General features: G+C 43.1%; 1 protein-coding gene across 1 annotated transcript; it reads right to left on the bottom strand.

Annotated features, from left to right (window-relative positions):
* Nucleotides 1-431: 431 nt before the first annotated feature.
* RASSF10 (Ras association domain family member 10) lies at nt 432-25,633 on the bottom strand. Its single transcript, XM_082341595.1, has one exon. The coding sequence runs from the start codon at nt 20,207-20,209 to the stop codon at nt 18,704-18,706; it is 1,506 nt and encodes a 501-aa protein (XP_082197721.1). The 5' UTR covers nt 20,210-25,633; the 3' UTR covers nt 432-18,703.

The following is a 25,633-nucleotide window of genomic DNA, read 5'->3' on the forward strand; positions in this document are numbered from 1 at the left end:
TATAAGTGAAATTATATGGTATATGTCTTCTTCTGTCTGACTTATTTCACTTAGCATAATACCTTCTAGGTCTGTCCATGTTGTTGCAAATGGCATGATTCCATTCTTTTTATGGCTGAGTAATATTCCATTGTGTATACATATACCACATCTTCTTTATTCATTCTTCCATCAATGGACATTTGTTTCCATATCTTGACTATGGTAAATAATGCTTCAATAAACACAGGGGTGCATATATCTTTTCAAATTAGTGTTTTTGTTTTCTTCAGAACAATACCCAGAAGTGGAATTGCTGGATTGAATGGCAGTTCTATTTTTAATTTTTTGAGGAACATCCATAGTGTTTTCCATAGTGTGGCACAAATTTTCAATCCTACCAACAGTGCATGAGTGTTCCTTTTTCTCCACTTCCTTGCCAACACTTGTTATTTGTTGTCTTTTTTTTTTCTTTTTCTTTTCTCTTTTTTTTTTTTGGTGGGGGTCGGGGGGCCATGCTGCACAGCTAGCAGGATCTTAGTTCCCCAACACCAGGTACTGAACCCGGGACCACGGCAGTGAAAGCGCCAAGTCCTAACCACTGGACTGCCAGGGAATTCCCTTGCTGTCTTTTTGATGATAGCCATTCTGACAGGTGTGAGGTGATATCTCATTGGGGTTTTGATTAGCATAATCCTGATGATTAGTGATGTTGAGCATCCTTTCATGTGTCTGTTGGCCATCTGTATGTCTTCCTTAGAAAAATGTCTATTCAGGTCCTCTGCCCATTTTTCTTTTCTTTTTTTTAACATCTTTATTGGAGTATAATTGCTTTACAGTATTGTGTTAGTTTCTGCTGTATAACAAAGTGAATCAGCTGTATGTATACATATATCCCCATATCCCCTCTGTCTTGTGTCTCCCTCCCACCCTCCCTATCCCATCCCTCTAGGTGGTCACAGAGCACCGACTCTACCCATTTTTCAATCGAGTTGTTTGGGTTTTCTGGTATTAAGTTGTGTGAGTTCTTTATATATTTTGGATATTAACCTTTTATCATATATATTATTTGCAAATATCTTCTCCCATTCAGTAGGTTGCCTTTTTGTTTTGTTGATAGTTTCCTTCTCTGTGTAAAAGCCCTTTAGTCTGATGTAGTCTCATTTGTCTATTTTTGCTTGTTTCCCTTGCCCGAGGAGACAAATCCAAAAAAATATTGCTAAGACCAATGTCAAAGAGCATACTGCCTATGTTTTCTTCTAGGAGTTTTATGGTTTCCTGTCTTACATTTAACTCTTTAATCCATTTTGAGTTATCTTTGTATATGATGTAAGAAAGTGTCCCAGTTTCATTCTTCTGCAAATGTTTGTCTAGTTTTCCCAACACCACTTATCGAAGAGACTGTCTTTTCCCGTGCTGTAGATTCTTGGCTCCTTTCTCTTCAGTTAATTGACCATAGATGTGTGGGCTTATTTCTGGGTTCTCTATTCTGTTCCATTGATCCATGTGTCTGTTTTTGTACCAGAACCATACTGTTTTGAATATTATATCTTTGTAGTATAGTTTAAAATCAAAGAGCATAATACCTCCAGCTTTGTTTCTCTTTCTTAAGATTACTTTAGCTGATGAGGATCTACTTTGTGTCAGGTACTGTTCCAGGCCATGAGAAATCACTATTTTCATGAAGCTTATGTTCTAATAGGAGATACAGACAAATAAAAATGTTAGGTAGGGACTTCCCTGGTGGTCCAGTGGTTAAGACTCCATGCTTCCACTGCAGGAGACGTAGGTTCGATCTCTGGTCAGGGAACTAAGATCCTGCATGCCATGTGGTATGGCCAAAAAAGAAAATAAAAAGGTAGGTAGTGGTAAGTGCTATGAAGAAAAATCAATCAGGATAAGGGGGGATAAAGCAGTCTGGGGGTTGTATTGGTTAGGATTAAGTCCAAGTGCACTGAATAGGCAAAATAAATAAGGACGGTTTAATATAAGGTTTTTTGTTTCTCTGCAATGATGAAATCCAGAGGTATGCAGTCCAGGGCCTTTAGAATAGTTTCACGGTCATCAGCCTTCTGCTTTCCTCTCTGCCATTTTCAATGTGTCTTACCTGTTCAGGATTGCCTCATGGTTCAAGGTGGCTGCAAGTGCTTCAGCCATCATATCTGAAGTCCAGCAATGAAGAGGGAAAAAGGAAGTGAAGACAAATAAGGGGCACCTCTCAGTTAAGTCAGCCCCCTTGAAGGGAATTTGCCAGAAATCTCACCCAACTTCTTCCTTCCTATTTTAATAGTCACCCCTAAATGTAAGGGAGATTAGGAATTGCAAGTCATCAGCTGTGTGCAATGCTATCCAGAATATAATCAGGGTTTATTCATAAGAAACAAGGAAAAAGTGGTATTGGATAGATAACTCCACCAGGGCTTACCAAAGGCTTTCCAGAAGAATGGAGGCTTAGGCTGACAGCTGAAAGATGAGTAGGAGGGGCCAGGCCAAGAGGGAAAGAACACTGCTACAGATAGAAGAACAGCAGCTCTGATGCTCCCGTAGGGCTGGAACCAAGTTGATCTTTGTTCTGTGCTTAGAACTTTAAGGAACCTTGAGCACCTTGTTCTGTGCTCACCTTAAGAAATAGTTACTGACTAAATACCCGCCTCTGATTGGCTACTTATGCTACCCAATGTGTAGTCTCTACCCCAGGAGGAATACCCCCTCTCCCAAAGAAACTCTCTCAGTTATTTCCATTCTACTTACAGCAAATGACTCTTGGTAAAAAATCATCTTGTATCCAGATGCAGACAGGACGGTGCTCACAGATGTCAAGAAATCAAGATATAATAAAACATGTATTGCAGTAAAATCTGACCTTAAATTCCAAATGAATCAGGAACACTGCTTAACAGGCCAATGCATCTCACATATTAAGTATCCTTTGTTGTTTATAGCTACAGAAGCTGCTGAGGTTGGGAGTAAGGTAAGGAAATGAGAAGAAACCTGCCCAGCCTTTCCTGTTGATGAAATTCCAGGGGAGTCTGGTTCTCAGGTTTGGTGATTAGTGAGCCAAGTCTGGGAGATCTGACACTGAGCCAGTCTCTACTCTGCTGGCAGACCTGGAAAGCTTGGATGGGGTGGCTCAGAGGAGGGACCAGAAGACTGTGTGCCTTGCTTAGAGCCTCGCACATGGTAGATGTTCAATAAATATTGGCTACCTGAATGGCTGAAGCATTTGAGAAAGAGTTTGTAGAAGTATGACATTTGAACTAAGTTATAGGGGTTCCTGCAAGGGTGGGAGGAGGGACAGACATTTGAGATGGGAAAGACAGTGTGTGCAAAGGGAGAAAGGCGTGAACAGGTAACCTCACGTGGTACAGTGAGGCTAGGGGAGGGTGGAAGTGGGAGATGAGGCTATTAAGATGTATTACGCAGGACAGTGCTAAGATGTTTATAGACGTTCTCCAGTGGGTAATAGGGAAGTTTTGATGAATGCAAGCACGTGAGGGACATAATCAGAGTCATGGGCTCATTCACCCCTCTCTGCCACAGTCACTATTCCAATGCGAACCTTCCATATAGTCACAATATTGCTTCCATTCATTTACCTCTCTCTGTTCCTTCACATCCAGACCTCTTCCTCTCTTCATCCCAAATTCTTGATATCATCATAGGGGCCTCCATCATCCATGTGGATGTCTCTCCCAACAGCTGTGGCCTCCCAGCTTTGATGACCTTCAACTTCAGCCATTCTCTTTAGCCATCCACTTCCAGAGCCATATCATAGACCTTCCCCATCTTGAGAATCTCAAAGCCCAGTTGTTCCCTTCCTCGGTCATCCATCGAGCAGGCAGAAGAATCCAATCATGTCATTCCCCTGCTTGAAGCTTTTCAGTGATTCTCAGGGCATTACAAATAAAAATCCAAACTCCTTCCTGTGGCCTTGTGGACCCTACATGTTCTGGCCCCTGCCTACTTCTCCAGTCTCATCTTGGACCACTCTCCCCCTCACCTTGCATTCTTCCTTGGCCCTTCATCCTTTTACAACTACAGTCGTATCTCCACCCTCATCACACTAGACTTCTCAAACGAATTCTTATTACTTGCTGTCCCTACATTTCCACTTCCCATTCACTCCTCAAGACACTAAATGTGGCTTCAGCTCCCCCCAATCTTCTGACACTCCTCTCTCCAAGGCTATGGTTATAAATTGCCAAATAAAATGGGTGCAGGTAGCCACCCTTGTCTTGAAACTCACTCCCCCTAAACATGATTTCCACGATGTTACTTTTTCCTTCTTCTCCTACTTCTCTGTTTTTTCTTAGTCTTTGTGAATTCCTCTTCCTCTATCTACTGTCTAAATCTCTGTCTTATCCAGAGCTCTATCTTCAGTACCTTATATTCCCACTCTACACTCTTCGTTGAGCATCTGAATCCCTGTCCATGGCTTCCCTGTCCCCTCATCCAGGCACCCAGGCATCTGGGTGCCTGGTACCCACAGAAACCTCAACACAATATATTCCAAACTGAGTTCACCATGTCCCACTCACACCTCTTGCCAAGGCCTAGTCCACACCATTTAAGAAAAGCACCCACCCATATCTTCCCATTTGCCCAAACCTGAAAGCTGGAAATCATTCCAGGTTGTTCCTTCTCCCTCATCCTCTACCAATGATTAATCACCACATGTGAGTGAGGCTAGCTTCTAAATGTCTCAGATCCTTACTTAACCCCATCTCCTAGTTCAGGCCCTCCTCATCTCTCTTCCAAACTTTTGGACCACCTGATTACCGTGTTCCCTCTCTTTGTTTTTTATCTCTTGTCCTCCTTAGATCATGTCTTATTCAATTTCTTATCCTCTGGGTCTGCTAATAGTGGCTGGCACATAGTGTGTACTTGTAGTAGCGTTTGTGACTATATGAATGAACACATGAATATGTGCATAAAAGAAGGAACAAATTGGGCAAGGCACCTGGCATTGCCTAGTTCAAAATAATATGCCTACAAAATCAAAATTCACAAATCACTTGCACAATAACTTTGTGAGGTGCTTATTATTACTCCTAACCGCTCTAGTTCAATAATTTAACCTAAACGATAGAATTAATGTCATAGAATTTGTAAGTAGAAAAGCCTGGATTTTAACCTATGGCTCCAAATCTTAAACTTTTCACCAAGTCTTAGAGTTTTTCTCAGCAGCTGCATTATTTTTAGGTCCTACCAACAATCTGGGATTAGCCAAATTATCTATTCTACTTTGCAGCATTGTTTTTAAACAACACATTTTTACCCTCAGAAAATGAAATGTATTCATTTCCTTAAAGTACAAAGGTTTGTCTTCATTGTTGCTGCTCCAAAGAATGTGTGATCATGTGCAACCTCAGGCAGACATTTCAGTCCCGGTGTGTATGTTCAAAAATGGCCCTACGTACCAAAGGCTCAGACTTGTATGCTGCTCTGTGGCTTGAAACTCCCTCTTCCTTGGTGATTTTGGCAGCCAGTCCCCTCCTAGAAAGGCTGACATAGATAAAACATCACCCAAATAGAGTTTGGTTTCCTGCACCATCCTCCCTCAAACCTCCTCCACCTCTCGTATTCCCTACCTCTGTGAATAGCCACCCATTTCCCAGACCAGAAACTTGGTCATCATCCCTGAGTCCTCCATCTGCACATCCAGCCAGTCTGTTCTACCTCCTCAGTGTTCCATGAGTCTGTTATCTCTTCATTCCAATGACTACTGCCTTCATTCAGGTCTCCACCTGAACCTTAGCTGCATTAGGAATCAACCTCCCAACACATCTCTCCACTTTTTGGTTTTGCACACACAAGCCAACATCCACACTCTAGCCCAGTTCATGATTCAAGCAGACAAATCTGCTCAGGTCAGGTTTCTGCCTTTGAACCTCTAATGTCTTCTCTTTTGTCTCAAGATTAAGTCTAAAGTCTTCATCATGGCACACAAGACCCGTCATGGTCAAGCCCCTACCCACCTCGCCAGCCTACTCTCACCCCACTTTCCACCTCTCAACTCTGGGTTTGTACTATCTTCTTATGCACTTTGCATTTACTGGTCCCTCCCTCCCCGACTTCAACTTGGTCAACTCCAACCAGTCCTTCAAATCTTGGCTTGGGCATCATCTACTCCCAGTGTCTCTGGCTTCCACAATCTGGGTTAGATGCCTCCTTCATTTTCCCATGGGAGCCAGAGCACTACCCACACCGTATTGTGATTGTCTACTTGTTTGTCTATCCTTTACCCCCACACTCCTTACTCAGTGAGCTCTGTGAGGGCCAGGAGTCTTCATCTCTTTGCCTCTAGTTCCTGAGCCAGTGGAGGCTCATGAGTTTGTTGAGTCAATGAATCCTTACCCTCACCTCTCTCAACTCCCCCTTCCCTGCCACCATAGTGGTGGAGACACCATTAAAACAGTCAGCATATGTCAGTGTTATAAGAACCTTAATGGAGTTATGTATAAGGTGCCCTGGGAGCAAGGAGAAGGGAGCCACGGCAGCTTCAGATGTCTCAAAGAACAGTATGGCAGAAATATGCCTGGGATGTTAACTTTTTGAAAAACAGCAAATGGAAAGAGCACCCCAATTTACAACCCTGAAGATCAGCTTAAGAATAATTCATAACTCTAGGCCAGTGGTTCCCATTCTCTTTCCATATGAGGACCCCTTCTAATATCAAAAAGTTTAGATATCTCTGTGTAATAGTAGCTGACGCTGAAAATCCTAAAACTCCTCTAACTTCAGTAAGGATTTTATGAATCTGATTGGATTCATCACAATGCCATCTACAAAGATTCACAGATTAGTCGTACATGAATGCGAAAGACAGTTATTATGCCCACAGACTGCCTGCTGTGGGTATGGGTTTGTGGACCCCCTGTTAACACTCCACAGGGCCCCTGGCAGCCGGGGGTTTAGACTCACTGATGCTACCATAGCCCTTTATGCCTCTCAGCTGCCCTTTCCCCCTGGATCTGGACCGACTCAGGAAACTCACTGATGTAGAAGACAGACATGGTTGGAAAATGAGTAACTGGTAATACCTTCATAACTAAGTAATTCTATTCAGGCATTAAGAGATTAGTTCAAAACTTTAAGAATCTGTATTTTAACATAGAATGAGCAGATTAAATACTTTCCTTTAAGCAACCGATCAAAGAATCACTCTACTGTAAAGTCTACTTTGCTGCCATGTGGTGAGATGAGAAGACCATCTGTCCCAGAGACCATGGATCACTTTGTTATCCCTCAAGGCATGCAGGTTGGTTGGTTCTGTGTCATGCTGAAACTACTCCAGTGATTCAAGAGAAACCTTCACTCTCATGGTTTTAGGTTCTATTTTCAGCAGCTATGTTCAACCAGGATATAAGAAAACAATCTCTCATGGTACTTTGCTCATACTTTAATTATGACAATTTACTCTTTTTTTTTTGTAGTTACGTAAGTTATATGTACTTATTTAAAAAGTCAAATGAGGAAAAAAAAATTAAAAATAAAAAATAAATAAATAAATAAATAAAAAAGTCAAATGAAGGACCTCCCTGGTGGCGCAATGGTTGAAAATCCGCCTGCCAATGCAGGGAACACAGGTTCGAGCCCTGGTCCGGGAAGACCCCACATGCTGCGGAGGAACTAAGCCCGTGCGCCACAACTACTTAGCCTGCGCTCTAGAGCCTGCGAGCCACAACTATTGAAGCCCGCACGCCTAGAACCCGTGCTCCGCAACAAGAGAAGCCACCGTGATGAGAAGCCCACGCCCTGCAACGCAGAGTAGCCCCCACTCACCGCAACTTGAGAAAGCCCGCACGCAGCAACGAAGACCCAACGCAGCCAAAAATAAATAATAAATTAAATTTTAAAAAAGATAGAAAAGTCAAATGATACCAAGTTTATAAAATAAAAAATAGCAGTTTCTATATCACTCCCTGATCCCATGTCCCAAAGATAACCATAGGTAATAGTATAACAAAGTCTTTTGTTCTGTTTTCTTTATTAAAAAGAAAAAAAAATACATATTGTTCTACAACCTGATTTTTCCTTCTCTCTTGCAATTTTTTTACTTTCTATTATTAAAATCTTCAAACCAATACAAAAACACAGAGAACAGTATAAGGTATTCCCATGTACTTATCACCCAGCTTCAACAAATATCAACAATTGGCCAATTTTGTTCTATTTATCTTTCCTGCACATCCAATTTTTTTCCCTGAAATATTCCAGCAAATCTTAGACATTATATTATTTCACCATAGTATTTTACTTTGTATTTCTAACAGGTAAAATCTTTTAAAAACAATCATTTTGTCATTATCATATCTAAAAAGAACACCTTTTAATAAATAGTCTGTTTCTATTTTTCCTGATTGTCCCTAAAATCTGTTTTTTAACTTTTGGTTTGTTCTAATTACTATCCAAATAAAGTCCATAACTTGTTGACACATCTCTTTTAATCCATAATAGTTATAATAGTTATATCTCCACTCCCTCTTTTAGGCTAGTTATACATGGGTTTTTGTCCTATAGAATTGCCCAGTCTGGATTTGGCTATTACATACTCAGAATATCATTCCACATGTTCTTCTCTTCTCCCTGTTTCCTATACCCTCCTCAGTAGAACTAGACTCTTGATTAGATTCAGACTCTTATTTGGGGTGGAATATTTGGTAGATGGAGCTGATAGCTTTCTATTTTATCATACCAGGAGGTAGGTACATCCATGGCTGTTAGTGTTGTCGGCTGATCCATCCACTCTGATGTTTCTGATTAACTTGACACCTGCTCATTTTAATATCATCAATGATCACTATCTAGACGCATTAACTCATTAGGGGTTGCATAAGGGTAATTTTCTAATTCTATCATTTCTTCTGCATTTGCTAGCTGAAATTTTTTTGTAAAGAAAACTTTCCCTCATTAACTGTTTGATGACTTAGAAACTCAGTGTGTACAAGAAAGACAGAATAAATGTTCTCTTTATTACCAATTTCCAGAATAACAACTTGGTATCCTAGCCACCTCATATTAATCAAAGGTGATTAATAGGTTAATTTTTTCGTAATATCATTGTGAACCTCTAGATTTTTATGCTTTTGGCGTGTTTCAGTCCATTGCAGTTGTTATTCTCATTGAAATTCATATTTTCCTGTCTTTAACCATTGAAGCCCCTTCAGGTTGCCCCTGAGTTTATATAAAATCACAAAGTCTTTTACAGTTTCCTTGTTTTCTAGAACATAGGATGTAGCAAGCCTATCTTATCTATTTCTTGTCATGAATTTGGAATCAGTCATTACTTCAAGGAGCCTTTGTCTTTTTAATAGAAAATGGTATTTAGATATCATGGTATAGGTGCTAGTGGGCAGTAATTGATTCCAGACCTTTTCTGTGGACAAAGCTAAGAAATGTATAATTTTTAGAGTTATAAAAAAAGTAATGACTTTATACTATTTCTATTTCCTTGCTTTTTTAATTTGGCAATATAATACAGATTTTTTTTCATGTCAGCAATGCAGATCTAATTATTTTAGTAGCTGTGTAATGTAATTATATGACTATAACATAGTTTATATAACCAATTTTCTCTTTAGAAAAAATATTAATCCAAAGGGCTTAATAAATGTAAAATCCCAATACCAGTGTCTTAGAGAGCATTTTTAATGATTTAATGCTACCTATCTTACTGATCTCTGACTTTGCATGCTTAACCCCTAGGCCTGGTATATAGCAGGAACTCCATTTTTGTGTGTTGACTTGGACCAAGCAAGCCAAGGCCCACAGAAGAAGATGTAAAAAAGAAAAAGTCTAGACTAAGGCCTCTATAATAACTCCAAAGGACCTTTGGGAAAGCTCTATGCCTCTGGTCCAAAGAGGATGACAGACCCATGAAGTAGGCCTAAACCCAACCCACAGATTAAAGCCAAGTTCAGTGGAGCCTAGCCTGGATCAACTACCCCCCAGCTGAATGAGAATGAATGATTATTATTTTAAGCCACACTGAATTTGGTAGTGATTTGTTATACTTTATTATTATCATATTCTTGGACAGAATGACTTGACATGATAAAGATATCAATTCTGTTCAAGATAATGTATATATTTAATATGATCCCAATGAAATATACTGAGAAAGGTTATTATTAGCTACATAAGATTTTCTATAACTAAAATTGTAGATGATATCAAAATGAAAAGGGAGAGAGACCAGAGAAGTGGGAGTAGTGTTTTAAGATTCTTATCTTGCTTGGGGGCAAACACAGCATTTGTAAGTTTATATAGTGGTCAGAAAAATAAGCAAAAGTATGGCTCTTAGTAAGTTTAGAAAAACAGAAGAGCAAAATTAAATGTATAACTTTGAAATCAGTCAAAGAAAATTCTATCCTTTCAATGAAAAAAGAAAAGAGAAAATGAAAACACTTGTAAGTGACTTAAGTGGGAATGGCAGAGAAAGGACATCCAAAAAGCCACTTGTCAATAAAAGTAACAAGAATACTGGCAAAAAGTTGTCAAAGAACTAAATGTAAGAGCTAAAACTATAAAACTCTTAGAAGAAAACATAGAGAAAATGCTTCAGGACGTTGGATTTGTAAGGATTTCTTAGATATAACACCAAAAGCAAAGACCACAAAAGAAAAAATAGATAAGTTGGACTTCATAAAAATTTCTTATGCATCAAAGACACCATCAACAAAGGCAATAAATGGAATGGGAGAAAATATTTACAAATCATACATCTGATAAGGGATTGATATTCAGAATATATGAAGAACTCCTACAACTCAACAAGAACAACAACAACAAGAAGAGTCTAATTCAAAGTGGACAAAGGACTTGAAAAGACATTTCTCCAAAGAAGATAATAGAGGTTACCAGGGGCTGAGGAGAAGAGACAATAGAAAGTTATTATTTAATGGATACAAGGTTTCTGTTTGGGATGACAGACAAGTTCTGGAAATGGATAGCGGTGATGGTGGTACAACATTGTAAATGTACTTAATGCCACTGAATTGTACACTTAAAAAGACTTAAAATGGGAAATTTTACGTTATCCATATTTTCACACAATAAAAAATTAAAAGAAAACAAGGACAATGTATTTCCTAGCTCTTTCCATTAAAAATTTCTAAAAGTAATCACCAACCCAGTAGCAATTAGTGCTCCTAGTATCCAGACTGTGGTTTCTCATATGGTACTGGCACAAAAGCAGAAATATAGATCAATGGAACAGGATAGAAAGCCCAGAAATAAACCCACACAACCACGGTCAATTAATCTATAACAAAGGAGGCAAAACTATACAATGGAGGAAAGACAGTCCCTTCAATAAATCGTGCTGGGAAAACTGGACAGCTACATGTAAAAAAATGAAATCAGAACATTCTTTAACATCATACACAAAAATAAACTCAAAATGGATTAAAGATCTAAATGTAAGACCGGATACTATGAAACCCTTAGAGGAAAGCATACGCAGAACACTCTTTGACCTAAGTTGCAGCAATATCTTTTCAGAGCCGTCTCCTAGAGTAATGGAAATAAGAACAAAAATAAACAAATGGGACCTAATCAAACTCAAAAGCTTTTGCACAGCAAAGAAAACCATAAACAAAACGAAAAGACAACCCATAGAATGGGAAAAAATATTTGCAAACGATGCAACCAACAAGGGATTAGTCTCCAAAATTTATAAACAACCATGTGGCTCAATATCAAAAAAAACAAACAACCCAATCAGAAAAATGGGCAGAAGACCTAAAAATAAACATTTCTCCAAAGAAGACATACAGATGGCACAGAGGCACATGAACAGATGCTCAACATCGCTAATTATTAGAGAAACGTAAATCAAAACTACAATATCACCTCACACCAATAAGAATGACCATAATCAAAAAAATCTATAAACAGTAAATGTTGGAGAGGGTGTGGAGAAAAGGGAACCCTCCTACACTGTTGGTAGGAATGTAAATTGGTGCAGCCACTATGGAGAACAGTATGGAGGTTCCTTAAGAAACTAAAAATAGAGCTACCATATGATCCAGTAATCCTACTCCTGGGCATATATCTGGAAAAAAACATGGTTCAAAAGGATACATGCACTCCAATGTTCATTGCAGCGCTGTTTACAATAGCCAAGACATGGAAGCAACCTAAATGTCCCTTGACAGAGGAATGGATAAAGAAGATGTGGTACATATATACAATAGAGTACTGTATTACTCAGCCATTAAAAAGAATGAAATAATGCCATTTGCAGCAACATGGATGGACCTGGAGATTATCATAATAAGTGAAGTTAAGTCAGACAGAGAAAGAGAAATATCATATGATATCACTTATACACGGACTCTCAAAAAAATGATACAAATGAACTTATTTACAAAACAGAGACAGACTCAACAGACTTAGAGAACGAACTTATCTTACCAAGCGGGATGGGTGGGGGGCACGGATAGACTGGGAGTTTGGGATTGATGTGTACACACTGCTATATTTAAAATAGATAACCAACAAGGACCTACTGTATAGCAGAGGGAACTCTGCTTAATACTCTGTAATAACCTAAATGGTAAAAGAATTTGAAAAAGAATAGATACATGTATATATATAAATAAATCACGTTGCTGTACACCTGAAACTAACACAACATTGTTAATCAACTATGCTCCAATACAAAATTAAAAAAATTTTTTTTAATTAAAAAAATATTTCCCATTAAAAGGAATCAGTGATGGTTGATTTCAGGTCTGGGTCAGAAAATGTACAGTATGAGCCTGGAACATCTTGACACACCAGAGAGCAAAGCTATCAAAGACTGTGAAAAATGTGTGAAAAGGATTCAGGAACTAACCTGAAGAAGCTCCCGCTCAGCCAAAGATAGGACCAAAACTATAATGGATTGAAACACATTAAATATTTTAAGTACAAAATTCCATAATGATTCCCAAAAAGAAGAAAAAACTCATTAGTCAACTTTGGAGAATGCTAGGGAACAACCACATTATTTTGAACACTAGTAAATAAAAAGAAAATGTAGGAATGTTGCTTTTATCCTATATTTCAGGATAATCAGGATTTAAACTGTTCTTCAGGGTGACATTTGATATAAGGAAGAATCTTTCTATAGAAGTATTCCAGTTAATGAATGACAAAGGAATGAGGGAGGGAGAGCAGAAAAGAAGGGAGAGAAGGGGGACTTCCCTGGTGGCGCAGTGGTTAAGAATCCGCCTGCCAATGCAGGGAACACGAGTTCGAGTCCTGGTCCGGGAAGATGCCACATGCCGTGGAGCACATAAGTCCGTGTGCCACAAATACTGAGCCTGTGCTCTGGAGCCCGTGTGCCACAACTACTGAAGGGAAGTGGATGTGGGATTGGGGGGGGAGGGAAACATGAAGTAAAATAAAATAAGATAGAAGAGAGACCTTGCACAAACTGAGGATGGCAATGTGACCTTAATGAAGAAACAGGATCCAGTCAATTCTGTGGTTTTTAAGGTGGGAAAGGATGACCTCGAAGAGGGGTCTTGAGCTGGATAACCAACAACCTTATAAATCCTGCTAAGAAATGTGGATTTTAACCTGAAAGCTATAGAGAATCCTGGAGATATCTGAAGCAGGAAAAACTTGCATGGGACTGGATGAGAGGGGCAGAGGCTGGGAGAGTGGTCCTTCAAAGCAATCCATGCTAGGTCTCCACATGTGTAGTGGAGTCAGTGTGGACACAGAAATGCCCTAAATCAGGTGTGCATGCCCAACTCCATGGCACAGGGATCTCTGGAAGACCCAACACTGCCTCCCTTTAACCTTCTCTGATCCTCATGTACCAGAGGCTCAACCAGGAACAAGGCCTGGTTAAAAGTGCTGGGGACAGCTCCAGCACAGTCATGGTTGGTACCACCTTCCAGATACGACTGTGAATAGGGCACAGCTGTCTGTTCTGATGGACGAGGATTCCAGGTTGTTGACTATACACCTGTGTCCTTGGGGCATTCAGTCAAAACCTCCATGATGATACAGAGGGTATTAATTTTTTGTGAGAATTTTTTTTCTTTGGCAAAGTCTTCACCTCTCTCAGACAGATGCCCAGATATTTACATAGGAATTTCTCCTCCTTTGCTTTTTCCTAAATCCTCACCTGGTAGATATATTTACCAGCCCTATGGTTCTGAAAAATCATTCCACCTCCCTGGTGGAAATACTTGGACAATACTTGATAGTCTCTGAGCACCACCCTCTCCAATGCCAACACTCTGAGGCCTGTAAGCAATCTTTTTCTGAGTGTGCAGAGCACTTCTTGGGTACAATGTGCCTGGTGTGATGTAGCAAAATGGGTACAGGTTTTAGGCAGGCTTAGTTTAGTATCTTGCATCTGGTACTTATCAAATGGGTGGCCTTATCTTCTCTATCTATAAAAACTGGAGGTTAAAAAGGTCTATCTCACAAGATGAATGTAGGGAAAATGCATGTGAAAATACTTAGCCTGAGGAGCGGGCATTTGGAAAGTACTCAAGAAAAGATAGTTCCTCCTCATCCTCCTTCATTTCTGTTTAGGAGAACACGTTTCACAAACACCTTCACACTGAAAATCTCACAAATTGTCATGATCAAATTTTCCCTTTTTAAGAATTTAAGGGTGAACACAGGTATAGTATCATATGTAGAAAGGAATGCCTAGAATAATCTAAACTGTTAATTAGAGGCTGTAAATAAACAAGTGGGCTTATGTACTTACTTTATTTTGATTTAATTTTTGATAGGGGTGGGTAGGGAGAAGCACAAAATCAAATATGTTTTATGATATCACCTTCTAAGGATAACCTTTTCTACTAGACTCAGATGAAAAAAGATAATGAATATTTTCTTTTTATAAATCTGATTCTATTCGTTAATCCCCTTAATCTCACTCATGTAGAGTTTTTGGCCCTTCTGCTCAGACGGATCATTGTTCAGCTCTGATATGAGACAAGATTGCTATTAATAAGCAGAGTTCAGGGAAGATAAAGAAGTGGGAGGAAGAGAAAGCACCATGTCCTCTTAACACTTGGTCGGATGACTTGCCCTTCAGGTTGTAAGGATATTTTAAGTCAGTGGTTGCCAGCCCTGGGTTCCTGGGGCCCCAATGAATTAATTAATTTTGTTTAAAATACTTTAACAAAATATAATATCAAATGAAAGTCAAGGTGTGGTGAAATAGGCACTGTTATGCATGGCAGATTGTAATTAGACCAAATCTTTTGTAAAGCAATTTGGCAACTAAGTATCAAGCCTTTAAATGTTGTACTCTTTGACTTGGGAATTCTTTCTGGGAACTTATTGTTGGGGAGGAGTGTGTAATTAGGAAAACAGATATGTACACAAAGAAGCTTATCACAGTGTTGTTTTATAATAGTAAAAAAAAATATTGGGAACAACCTAATAACATGAGAATAGTTATATGCACTATAGTGCATCCAACAGATGGATGGAGCCGTTTACAAGGAATATGTCAAAACCTGAACCTAAAAGCGTATAGGCTTCTCATTAAAATTATATACTTTTTTTAAAAAAGCAGCAAAATATGAAAACTTCACAATTCAAAAGGTCTGGAAGGAAATATACCAAATTTTGATAGTGATAAGCTTTTGGTGATGAGATTTTGATTGACTTTTCTTTCTTCTTCCTTATGTTATTTTCAGGACCATCATAAAGACTACAGAATATAACTTTTCTAATTAGCAAATCATCATCATCATCATCGTCATCATCATCATCAATCATGTTTTATAAGGAAGTAAACAGAGATGCCAGATATAATCTTTTTGGTTTGGGAGATGGCCGAAAATGGGATCATTAAGATCAAAGACACAATAAATTCTATCAGTTCCAAAAAAGGATGGGCCTGGTTGGTAAGGAGCCTACTCCGTCTCATACTCTCCTCCACAAGCTTGCCGGTTTCTCCTCAGGGTTTCTGTTAGGCTTGGAGAACAGGAAAGGAGGTAGTTTTCCCAGGCGCACTGAAATCCTGGTGCTGGTGCATTCACTGTTATGCATTCCTTCTCATTCTTAGTGCCATGATGATTATTTTTAAAGTGAATGAAATTTTAAGAATATCTAGGATTTGTTAGGCACTTTCTATGCACAGGCACTGTTTTGGTACTTTTTATCTCCATATTTCACCTTCCTCAGGCTTCCAGAAGTTCTTGGTAAAAGGAACTATTGTCTCCTTTCCTTCCCCCCCCCCCACACCCCACCCCCACCGTTCTCCTTTCTCCTACCCACACAGAAAGTGCCTTTGCGGGATATAATTGATTTGGATAAAAGAAAAAATGGGCAGACTGGACCACCCTTTGTTATGAACAAAACCTCCTTCACTGCCTGAAGAGTTGACTGGAAAAGCATGTTCAGGTGGCCAGGACTGGAAGGTTCTAGAAAGAGGGCATCATAAAATCCCATGGGCTTTCTCCCTGTGATGTGGCTTATTTGCTTTACAGGCTTCAGGCATATTTGCTGACGTCAGCAGCCCGTCAAAGTTTAAAATAATAATAGTGAAAAGGAAAACGGCCCCTTTCTGCCAGGCAGTCCTATTCTGCCAACTTTTGTGTTTTCTTTTGAGTTAATAAACGTCCAAGAACCACCTCCCCTACCACCCTTGGTGCGGGGGGAGGGAAGCACAACAATTTTAAAACCACCAGGTCAGCCTATTGCCAGCATAAACCATTCAGACAAGTAGCGTTTGTCACACTCTAATGAGGATTTTACCTCTGCCTCCAAAAGAAAGCTATCATTAGGCTTTGTGTTTATGGATTCAAATGATTGTCTTGGGACAGTGGGTTTCCTTTGGTCCCTTCCTCATTTTAATCATGCTCCAGACCAAACGCATAGATGTTTTCTGCATCAGACGAAACGAAAAAACCATAATTATGCCAGCTAATGTCTTTGGAAAACATCAGTTAAGAAAACAGCCTTTTAATTCCCATTTTACTCGAAAATCTGAAAATATCTACACATGTTGTAATAGCATGGCGGTGGTGGAGGGTGGGTGTCTAAAAAGGAGAGAGCTCAAAGGGTCTGAGGAGGTCTGGTGGGCAGGTCCCTCTTGGCAACGAGTAGACAGAGAATCTCTCCAAGCAAAGAAATTTCTCTATAAAGTAAGACCTCTTAAGTTATCTTCCCATGTAGTGTTGAAACTGGAGCCGGCCCCCGCACAGTTAGGTTGATACCAGGCTGGCACCGCACACACACCCTATTGTTAATACCTCCTCAGGACAGATTAGATCCCACATTCCTCAGAAGTTCTGAGCTCTGGAGGGAATGCTGCCAGCAGGCTCCTTCCACGGGGCAACAACTAGCTACAACTGATAAGTTTTCATTGAAATAACTGGAACAATTACACTGAGTTCCCACAGGGCTCTGTCACTAGCTATTAAGAGAGAAGCACTGCACTTGCATGCTGTGGTGTCTGCAAAGGTGTGAGCCAGACAAGAGTAATTCAAGTCGAATCTTTAGCTCAATGTTATATGCTTTTATATGCTTTTATGGCTACGTGCCGTTGTTAACCAAATTCTTCACCTAAGGTGTACTATTAGATTGTTTTATGTTTTCTTTTCAGGTCTTATCTAGTAAACCTTGATATTTACACTATCTCAATTTAGGTTTGGACAAGTAACTAATTAATCTCTGACCAAAGATACTGAAGTTAGACTTGGGTTTGTTTGGTAAAATCTGTTGAGGTCATGGTTGGTTTTACATGTAGCTTAGTTAAAAAGCTGAATACTAACAAAGATCTTTGCTTTCAAGGCTTACCTTTCAATCAGAGTGCTCATTAAACAGCAAATGTAGCTGTACTTGAATTCTGCAACTTCCCTTTTATTTTTTCTGATATAAGTGTCTGAAGGGAATGAAGTGGCAATAAGAATAAAAGGACAACACACATACCTTTGCAGGAGCAAATCTCAAAGGGCTTAGATTAAATTTTAACCAGGGGTTATGTCTACCACGATTCTGTTATCTCCAAGGGTTAGGTTTGGCTTTTATAATAATAAAACGTGATTTTGGAAAAAGGACCCCATTTTAACATATACTGTATTTGCTAGGAGGAGATACAGTTAGTCTTTGAAAGAAAATAAAAGGCAAAGAGTTTAGCAGATGGGTAATTCCCAAATCTGCATAAATGTAAACAGCCAGAATTTTGGTGCCTATGGGTTTTATCAAAGGTGTGACTAAGGCTGAGACCAACACCAGTGCGTCCTCTTTGGCTAGTTTTAACACGTTCACAGTCACAATTAACATTCAAGGAATTTCCTTTTCATCCAAGTGTTTCTTTAAAAAGCACTTTATACCACAAACTAAAGTTCTAGCTGCCATCAGTCCTTCCCATACAAAAGATTGGTGAAATCTCCATAATACTTTTTTTTTTTTTTGGAAAATGGGCTCGGCCCACGTCAATTTCCTGGAGCATTTGTTTTCCAACATAAGGGGGTTCTCACCTCCTCCCTCCTTTCTTCCCCTGAAAGAGCTTGTAATGGAGACCTGGCTTCCTCGTCTGGTATCATCCTCCACATTCACTCCAAGGCCAGAGAAGCGCCGCTGCCGAGCAGGCGTCCCCTGCCCTCCCCCGCCCAGTCAGAGCGCTGCTGCCCGGCAGAAGGTCCGGGCCCACTCCCCGCCTGGTTTCAAGTCCCTGAGCCGGTCAAGCCGGTGCTTTCTACAAAGAAGGGAGAATCGACCGTCTCCCTCTCCCGCTCTGCTCCTCCTACACAAGGGATTCGCACACAGGCACCGAGTCCGAGTCCTGGCTGTGCATAGAGCTCAGCCCGGTGTCCGAGTCCTCGTCGTTACCAGGACAGCTCTTGGCCAGTCCGCGGGCCTGGTCCACCCACACCTCGGCGCAGGCCTGAGGCCGGGGTTCCTGCGAGGGACCGCTCGAGACCGGAGTCCCATCGGGAGCTACCGTCAGCTCCAACGAGTGCAAAGTCTGGAGAAGGCCCTGTAGCTCGCGCTCCTTGCTGTCCCACTGCTGCTGGCTGTAATCTAAGTCCGACTTGACGGCCTCAAGGTCCGTGTTGAGCCGGAGCCCGATGTAGAGGCTGGTGCTGAGCTGCGTCCTAACCCGCTCCCGCTCCAGCAGCAGCTCACCGTCGAGGCCGCCATCAGCCTCCGGGGGCTCCTCCCGCGCTGCGAGCTCCTCCTGGCGCCTCCGCATCCACCTCTGGTTCAGTTCCTCCTGGATTTCGGCTGAGAGGCGCTCGAGCAACTCCTCCTGTTGGGCCCGCTGCTCCTGCAACCGCAGCAGGTCGTCGCAGCGCCGGGCCAGCTCCTCCAGCTCGACCGCCTGAGCCTCGCCGTCCACGCCCGGCGTCGCCGCCGCCGCCGCCGGCTCCTCTCCCGGGCCACGCCCGTCGAGCTCGATGCCTGCGCCCACCAAGTAGGTGTCCTGCACGTAGTTCACTCCGTGCCGCCGCATGCGGTCCAGATGCACCTTGGCCTCGTAGCGATCAATCTCTCGGTCCAGCTCCCGGAGCCGCTGCACCTGCTGACGGATAGTGTGGTCCTGGGAGAGCACCAGATGCACCAGCGTCTCCATGCGCTCAACCGACGCGCTCTCGGCGGCCCGCGGCGACGACGAGCAGGACGAGGCTGTGGACGACGAAGTGGACGAGCAAGGCGACGACGGCTGCTGCTGGCGCCGCCGGTTGAGCTTGGCCAGCTTGCGGAAGGCCTTTCGCACCACCCGTCGCTGCTTCTCCTGGGTCAGGGCCAGGCTGGGCCGCGCCGGGACGCCCCGGGCGGAGCAGGTGCGCTCGCGACTGAGCACAACGCGCGCCTCGGCACTGCGGGGTCCCGCGTTGGGCAGCGACGCCTCGCTACGCACCAGCACGAAGCGTACGTTCTCTCGCTCGTCGCCCCAGGCGTCCCAGAGTCGCAAGATGCGCGTCTTGTTGGGTAGGATGCGCTCAAAGCCCCGCCACTTCTCCACAATGCAATAGCACTGCGGGGGCCCGCACAACATGCCCTGGGGCAGCGCCTCGTCGTCGTCGTCCTCGTCGTCCTCGTCCAGGGGTTCCGGCAGCTCTCCTGGGCCTGGCGGGTCGCCAGCTATGCCCCGCCGCCGGCCTCGCCTCTGCCGGCGTCGCCGCTGGCAGCCATCCTCCAAGAGCACCCGCACTACGTCCGAGCAAGTGGTGCGACGGGAGAGACCGGACACCAGTTTCTCCTCCTGGCAGATCCACACCGATATCGTCTTCTCAGAAGGATCCATGGCTCAACCGGGACGCAGGTGGCGGGTGGGGCCGAGCCCCACTGGGGCGGCAGGGGCAGCGGGCAGCCCGGCAGCTCTTGAATAGGGATTGGAGCTCGGGACCCTCGTCCCCGTCGGCACCGGCCCTTCTCCCAGCTGCGCACAGAAGGGAAGCTGCAGCCGTGCTCGGCCTGGACGGCACGCTCCCGGAGCAGCACGCGCGGACTCGGGCTCCCGCCGCTCTGGCTCTGCCTAAGGTTCCCGGGGCCTCCGGGTTTTGCTCCTCCCCACTTGGCTCCTCCCCCTCCCGCCCCCAGCGCCGGAGCTGCCGCCGGAACGCGGGAGGCGCGGAGCCCAGGCCCGCCCCTCTCCCGCGCTGCCCGCGTGGGGACTCTACTGCGCGTCGGTTCGAGAGAGGGACTCGGCCACCTCCCTGCCGCAGGGCCTGGAGCCCGTGCCTAGGCGCGGGTCAGCTCTGCTTCTCTTCGGCCCACTGGCTCCTCTCCTTGAGCCTAGAGCTAGCTGGACTTTCTCACCTTTCCCGGCGCCCCAGAGACGTTTCCTGGTCCTTCAAAGCAGCACGGTCTGAGAAGTGCCGCGGCGCAGAGAAACCGAGACACTCCGCGCCACCGGAGACTCCAACCGCATTGCCTGACCTCCAGATGGGCGCTGTAAAAGCCTGCTATAATGCGGAAGGCCTTCAGTCTTCCTTGTCTGAAGGCAATATTTGCATATTGAAGGAGAACAGGACGGGGCAGTGTGCTCCGGGAACAAGTGTAGATATAGTAAGGTCTAAACTTGAAGGGGACGTTCAGAGGCTGCTCCCGGTGCCCGGCACCGTCATGTCTGTGGCTCCCCACGTCGCCTTGGCTTCGCATAGCATTCTTGGTAGGGGGACTCCTGACTCTAGTGTGAGTTCCGGGCGCAAGCTCTTTTCCACATCCCACCTTCATAAAGAGAAACCTAGTCATTACCGCGACAGTTTCTGGCATTACCCAATATCTAGATGTGGTCAAGAGGAGATAAGGGCCAACTTTCACAGTTCAAGAAATCCAAGACCAAAATGCAAATAAACCTTTTTCATCCTCAGACGCTGATGAGGATGGTCCATTGTGTGCAAGGCTTGCTCCCAGCTTGTCCTTGGGAGCACAGGCCTGATAGGCTCACGCCTTTGCTTCAAGACCTTGGATGGCTCTTCACTGCCTCCTGAATAAAGTACTATTATTCATTCATTCACGCACTTAATAAATATTTGCGTACCCACTGTGCTCCAGGTATTCAACACAGGTGCTAAACGTGTCCAACACAGCGTCTTCTGTGCTCTGATAAAGGAGAGCACAAGGTGCCAGAGGAATGCTGGAGTAGCGTCCTACCCAGCCTGGAAGAGTCGGGGAAGGCCCCCCCGGGGAAGTATCATCTTAGGCAAGACTGAAAGCATCATTTGAGTCAGCCAAAAGAAAAACAGAGGGGAGGAGGCAGGCAGCATGCCAGGCAGAAGGAACCACATGTGCAAAGTCAAGGAATCAAAAGGGCATGGCAGTTACCGGGGCTACAAGGAGTTTAAGTGAGAGGAGTGTCTAAGAATGAGGTTGGATGGGTGAGCAGGAGCCAGATCTGGAAGGGGCTTTAATTCCATGTGCCGGTATTTGGACCTATCCTAAGGGCAATGAGAAGCCATGGAGTGTGGATTCTGAGGTCAGACTGCCTGAGTAAAAATCCAGCCCTGTCACCTACTGGCTCTGTAACCTTAGGAAAAGTATTTCATCTCTCCGAGCTTCACCTGTGAAATGGTGATAATAAAAATACCTGCCTGATGCAAACTATTATATATGGGATGGATAAACAACAAGGTCCTACTGTATAGCAGGGAACTATATTCAACATCCTGTGAAAAATCATAATGGAAAAGAATATGAAAAAGAGTATATATATATGTATATAACTGAATCACTTTGCTGTACAGAAGAAATTAACACAACATTGTAAATCAACTATACTTAAATAAAATTAAAAAAAAAAAACTACCTAATAGAACTGTTATTAGGATTAGATGCTTGGACCTGGTAAGTCCACAATGGAAGTTCTATTGGAAGGTTAGAAGTAGGGGGATATATTAGTTTACTATTGCTGTGTAACAAATTACTACAAATTTAGTGGCTTAAAATAAGACCCAGTTATTAGTTCTGCAGGTCAGAAGTCCAGCATGGCATGGCTGGGTCTTCTGCTCATGGTCTCCCAAGGCTAAAGGCAAGGTGTTGGCTGGGTTGAGTTCTCACCTGGAGGCTCTGGGAAAAAAATCCATTTCCAAGCTCACTCAGATTGTTGGCAGAATTCAGTTCCCTGCAGTTATAGGAGTGAGCTCCTTGTTTCCTTGCTGGCTATTGGCTGGAGGTCACTCCCAACTCCTGGAAGCCTCCCTCAGGTCCTTCCCATATAATACCCCCCTTCAGCTCCAAGTCAGCAACAGCATGTCAAATCCTTTGACTCCTCATTGGCTTGAAGTCTCTGTGACTTCCCCTTCTGCTACCTGCTGGAGAAAACTCTGCTTTTAAAGGGCTCATTTCATTACGTAGAGCCACCTGGATAATTTCCCTGTCTTAAAGGCTGCCTAGAGACTTCCCTGGTGGCGCAGTGGTTAAGAATCCACCTGCCAATGCAGGGGACACGGGTTCGAGCCCTGGTCGGGGAAGATCCCACATGCCGTGGAGCAACTAAGCCCATGCACCACAACTACTGAGCCTGCGCTCTAGAGCCCACGAGCCACAACTACTGAGCCTACATGCCACAACTACTGAGCCCACGTGCCACAACAACTGCAGCCCGCGTGCCTAGAGCCTGTGCTCCGCAACAAAGAGAAGCCACCACAATGAGAAACCTGCGCACCACAACAAAGAGTAGCCCCTGCTCGCTGCAACTAGAGAAAGCCCACACACAGCAACGAAGACCCAACGCAGCCAAAAAATTAATAAATAATTTATTTAAAAAAAAAAAAGGCTGACTAATTAGTGGCCTTAACTGCAAAATCCCTTTTGCTGTGTAATGTAAGAAAATCACCAGAGTAACACCAGGGGGATGGAGATCATGGGGCCATCTTGAATTTCTGCCTACCAAAGAGCCTAAAGTGACCATTCTCATTTTGAAAAATCACTGTTTGCATTGGGGATGATGGATGGCGGTGGGGAATGAAAGCCAAGGTGGCCCTTGCCTTGTGAAGACTGTCACATTCATCCAAGGAGGAGATGGTGGCTTGCACTGAGAATAGTGGTGGTGAGAGGACTGGACAAAATTGAGCGGTCAGGGAGGTGGGAGAAGCAGGACTTGGTAATGGATTCAAGGGGTATTTCCACCTTCCTAGCATGGTATTGGGAGTCTCATAATCTGGCCCTGCCCACTCCCCTAACTCCTCCTTCACATGCTTAGATATCCCTGCCTCCTTCCCCTCTCATGATTGTTAGAGCTTTGTTATCAGCTGCAATCCCTAGAAGATTTTAAGCTCCACAAAGGTAGGGATCATATCTGTTTTGCTCACTTTTGAATCCTCTGCATTTGGCACAATGCCAAGCACATTCTAGGTTTACTAGGTATCTGTTGAATAAATAAATGGATGAATGAATGAATCCTACATTCTAGCAAGTCAACACCTCACTCATTCAGAGCAGCACCTGAATCTTGATGCATTCATGCTTTTATAAGTGCTTTCCCCACTAACTAGGATCCCTCTTAAAACTGAAAAACTCCTACTCATCCTTCAGAAGTTCAGCTCAAACATCATGTGTTGTGGGAATTCTTTCTTTCCTCCTCCAAGATGAACTGGCTCCTTGTTCCTCTTCTGCCTCTCTTGATGCACATGTTACTTTGTGTTGTGATGCACTTTTTTCATGTCTCTTTGTCCACAAGACTTAAGAGCTTTTCAAAAGAGTGAATTGACTATCTTATTTATATTTTGGTCCCTAGTGCCTAGTGCCTGGTACATAGTAGGCACTTACTATGTCTTACTCAATACCGTAAGGAACACTGTAAGGAACACTAAGATGAATACTATCTAAGATACTGTGCTACCCTCAAGGTTGTAATTTCTTTTTAGTGGCAGACAGATACATGAAATCCCTGTTGTAGGAATGTTATACATGTTATTCCTGCTGGAGCAATTAAAGGATAGAGTGATTAAGGGGCCCTGGGAAGGCTGAAGAAGGCAGGACTTTAATAAGTGGAGAGAAGGAGTTGGTGGGAAAAATGACATGAGTTAAAATGTTAAGGTAGGTATGCACATGGTCATGTACCAGTGTTTTAGAGTGCAGGCTCTGGGGCCGCCCTGCCAAGACTTGAGTACTAGCTGCAAGCTTTCTAAGCTTTAATTTCCTCATCTGGAAAAAAAAAAAGAATAATAGAACCTCCTTAGAGAATTGTCATGAACATGAAAGAATGTACAACATGTAAAAAATTTAGTATGGTATCTGGCATATAACAAATGCTCGATAAAACATAGCTAGCTTTATCCACACATTTTGAGTACCTTTCCAAGCTGTGTCCTGGGCTAGGCTTTAAGGCTACAGCAGTGAATTAGACAGGCATGGTCCCTGCCCTTACAGAACTCACAGTCAGGACTAGTTTGATATTTGTTTGATTAGAAATGTAATTGTTAGATTAGGCAAGGCTGTAGTCATAAACAGAGCCAAACGTGTATAATGGTTCAAACGTAACAAAGGTTTATTTTTCTCTGATGTAGTAATCAAAAGCAGGTATCCTGGTTGGTAGGTGGCTTTATTCCAGACAATGATACAGGGATCCTGGTTCCTTCCATCTCATGACTCCAAAGTCCCCTAGACCTCATCGTCTACATCCAGCCAGAGGAAAAGGAGAGGAGGAAGGGGCATATCCTTTTCTTCAAGACCTTGGCCAGGAAATGGAACACACTGCTTCCACTCACATCCCACTGAGTAGAACCCAGCCACATGGCCACTTGTAATGGCAAGGGAGGCTGGGAAATGCAGTGAATGTCTCAAAAGAAGAAGGAGTGGATTTTTATGAATAGCTAACTACCTGCCAGAAGAATCTTTATAAAAAATGGGAGATGAGGCAGAGAGATGTTCCAAAAGTCTGTCTGTTGCAACAGGAGGCCCACAGGCCAATTATGGCTGTCTTAGATGGAGCACACCCTTTCCAGTTGGCCATGAGCCCAACACTCTCTTTGTCTCTTATGTGACCCAATTCACCTACATTCACAACTCACCGGTCTGACCACTGTAGACAGTTGAGTTTGTAACTCCTGCTTCTACACTGCCTCCCAGGATTATCTCACTAACTGCCAGGAATTTAATACTATCAATACACCATGGCTCCCAAATCTAGGCATCCCTTCCAGATCTCCTGATCTCCCAATATGCATATTCAACTGCTTGCCACATAGCTCCACTTAGGTGTCCCCAAAATACCCCAAACATTTGT

Source organism: Balaenoptera borealis (assembly GCF_965194805.1).
Source record: "Balaenoptera borealis genome assembly, chromosome: 11".
NCBI classification, from domain to species: Eukaryota; Metazoa; Chordata; class Mammalia; order Artiodactyla; family Balaenopteridae; genus Balaenoptera; species Balaenoptera borealis.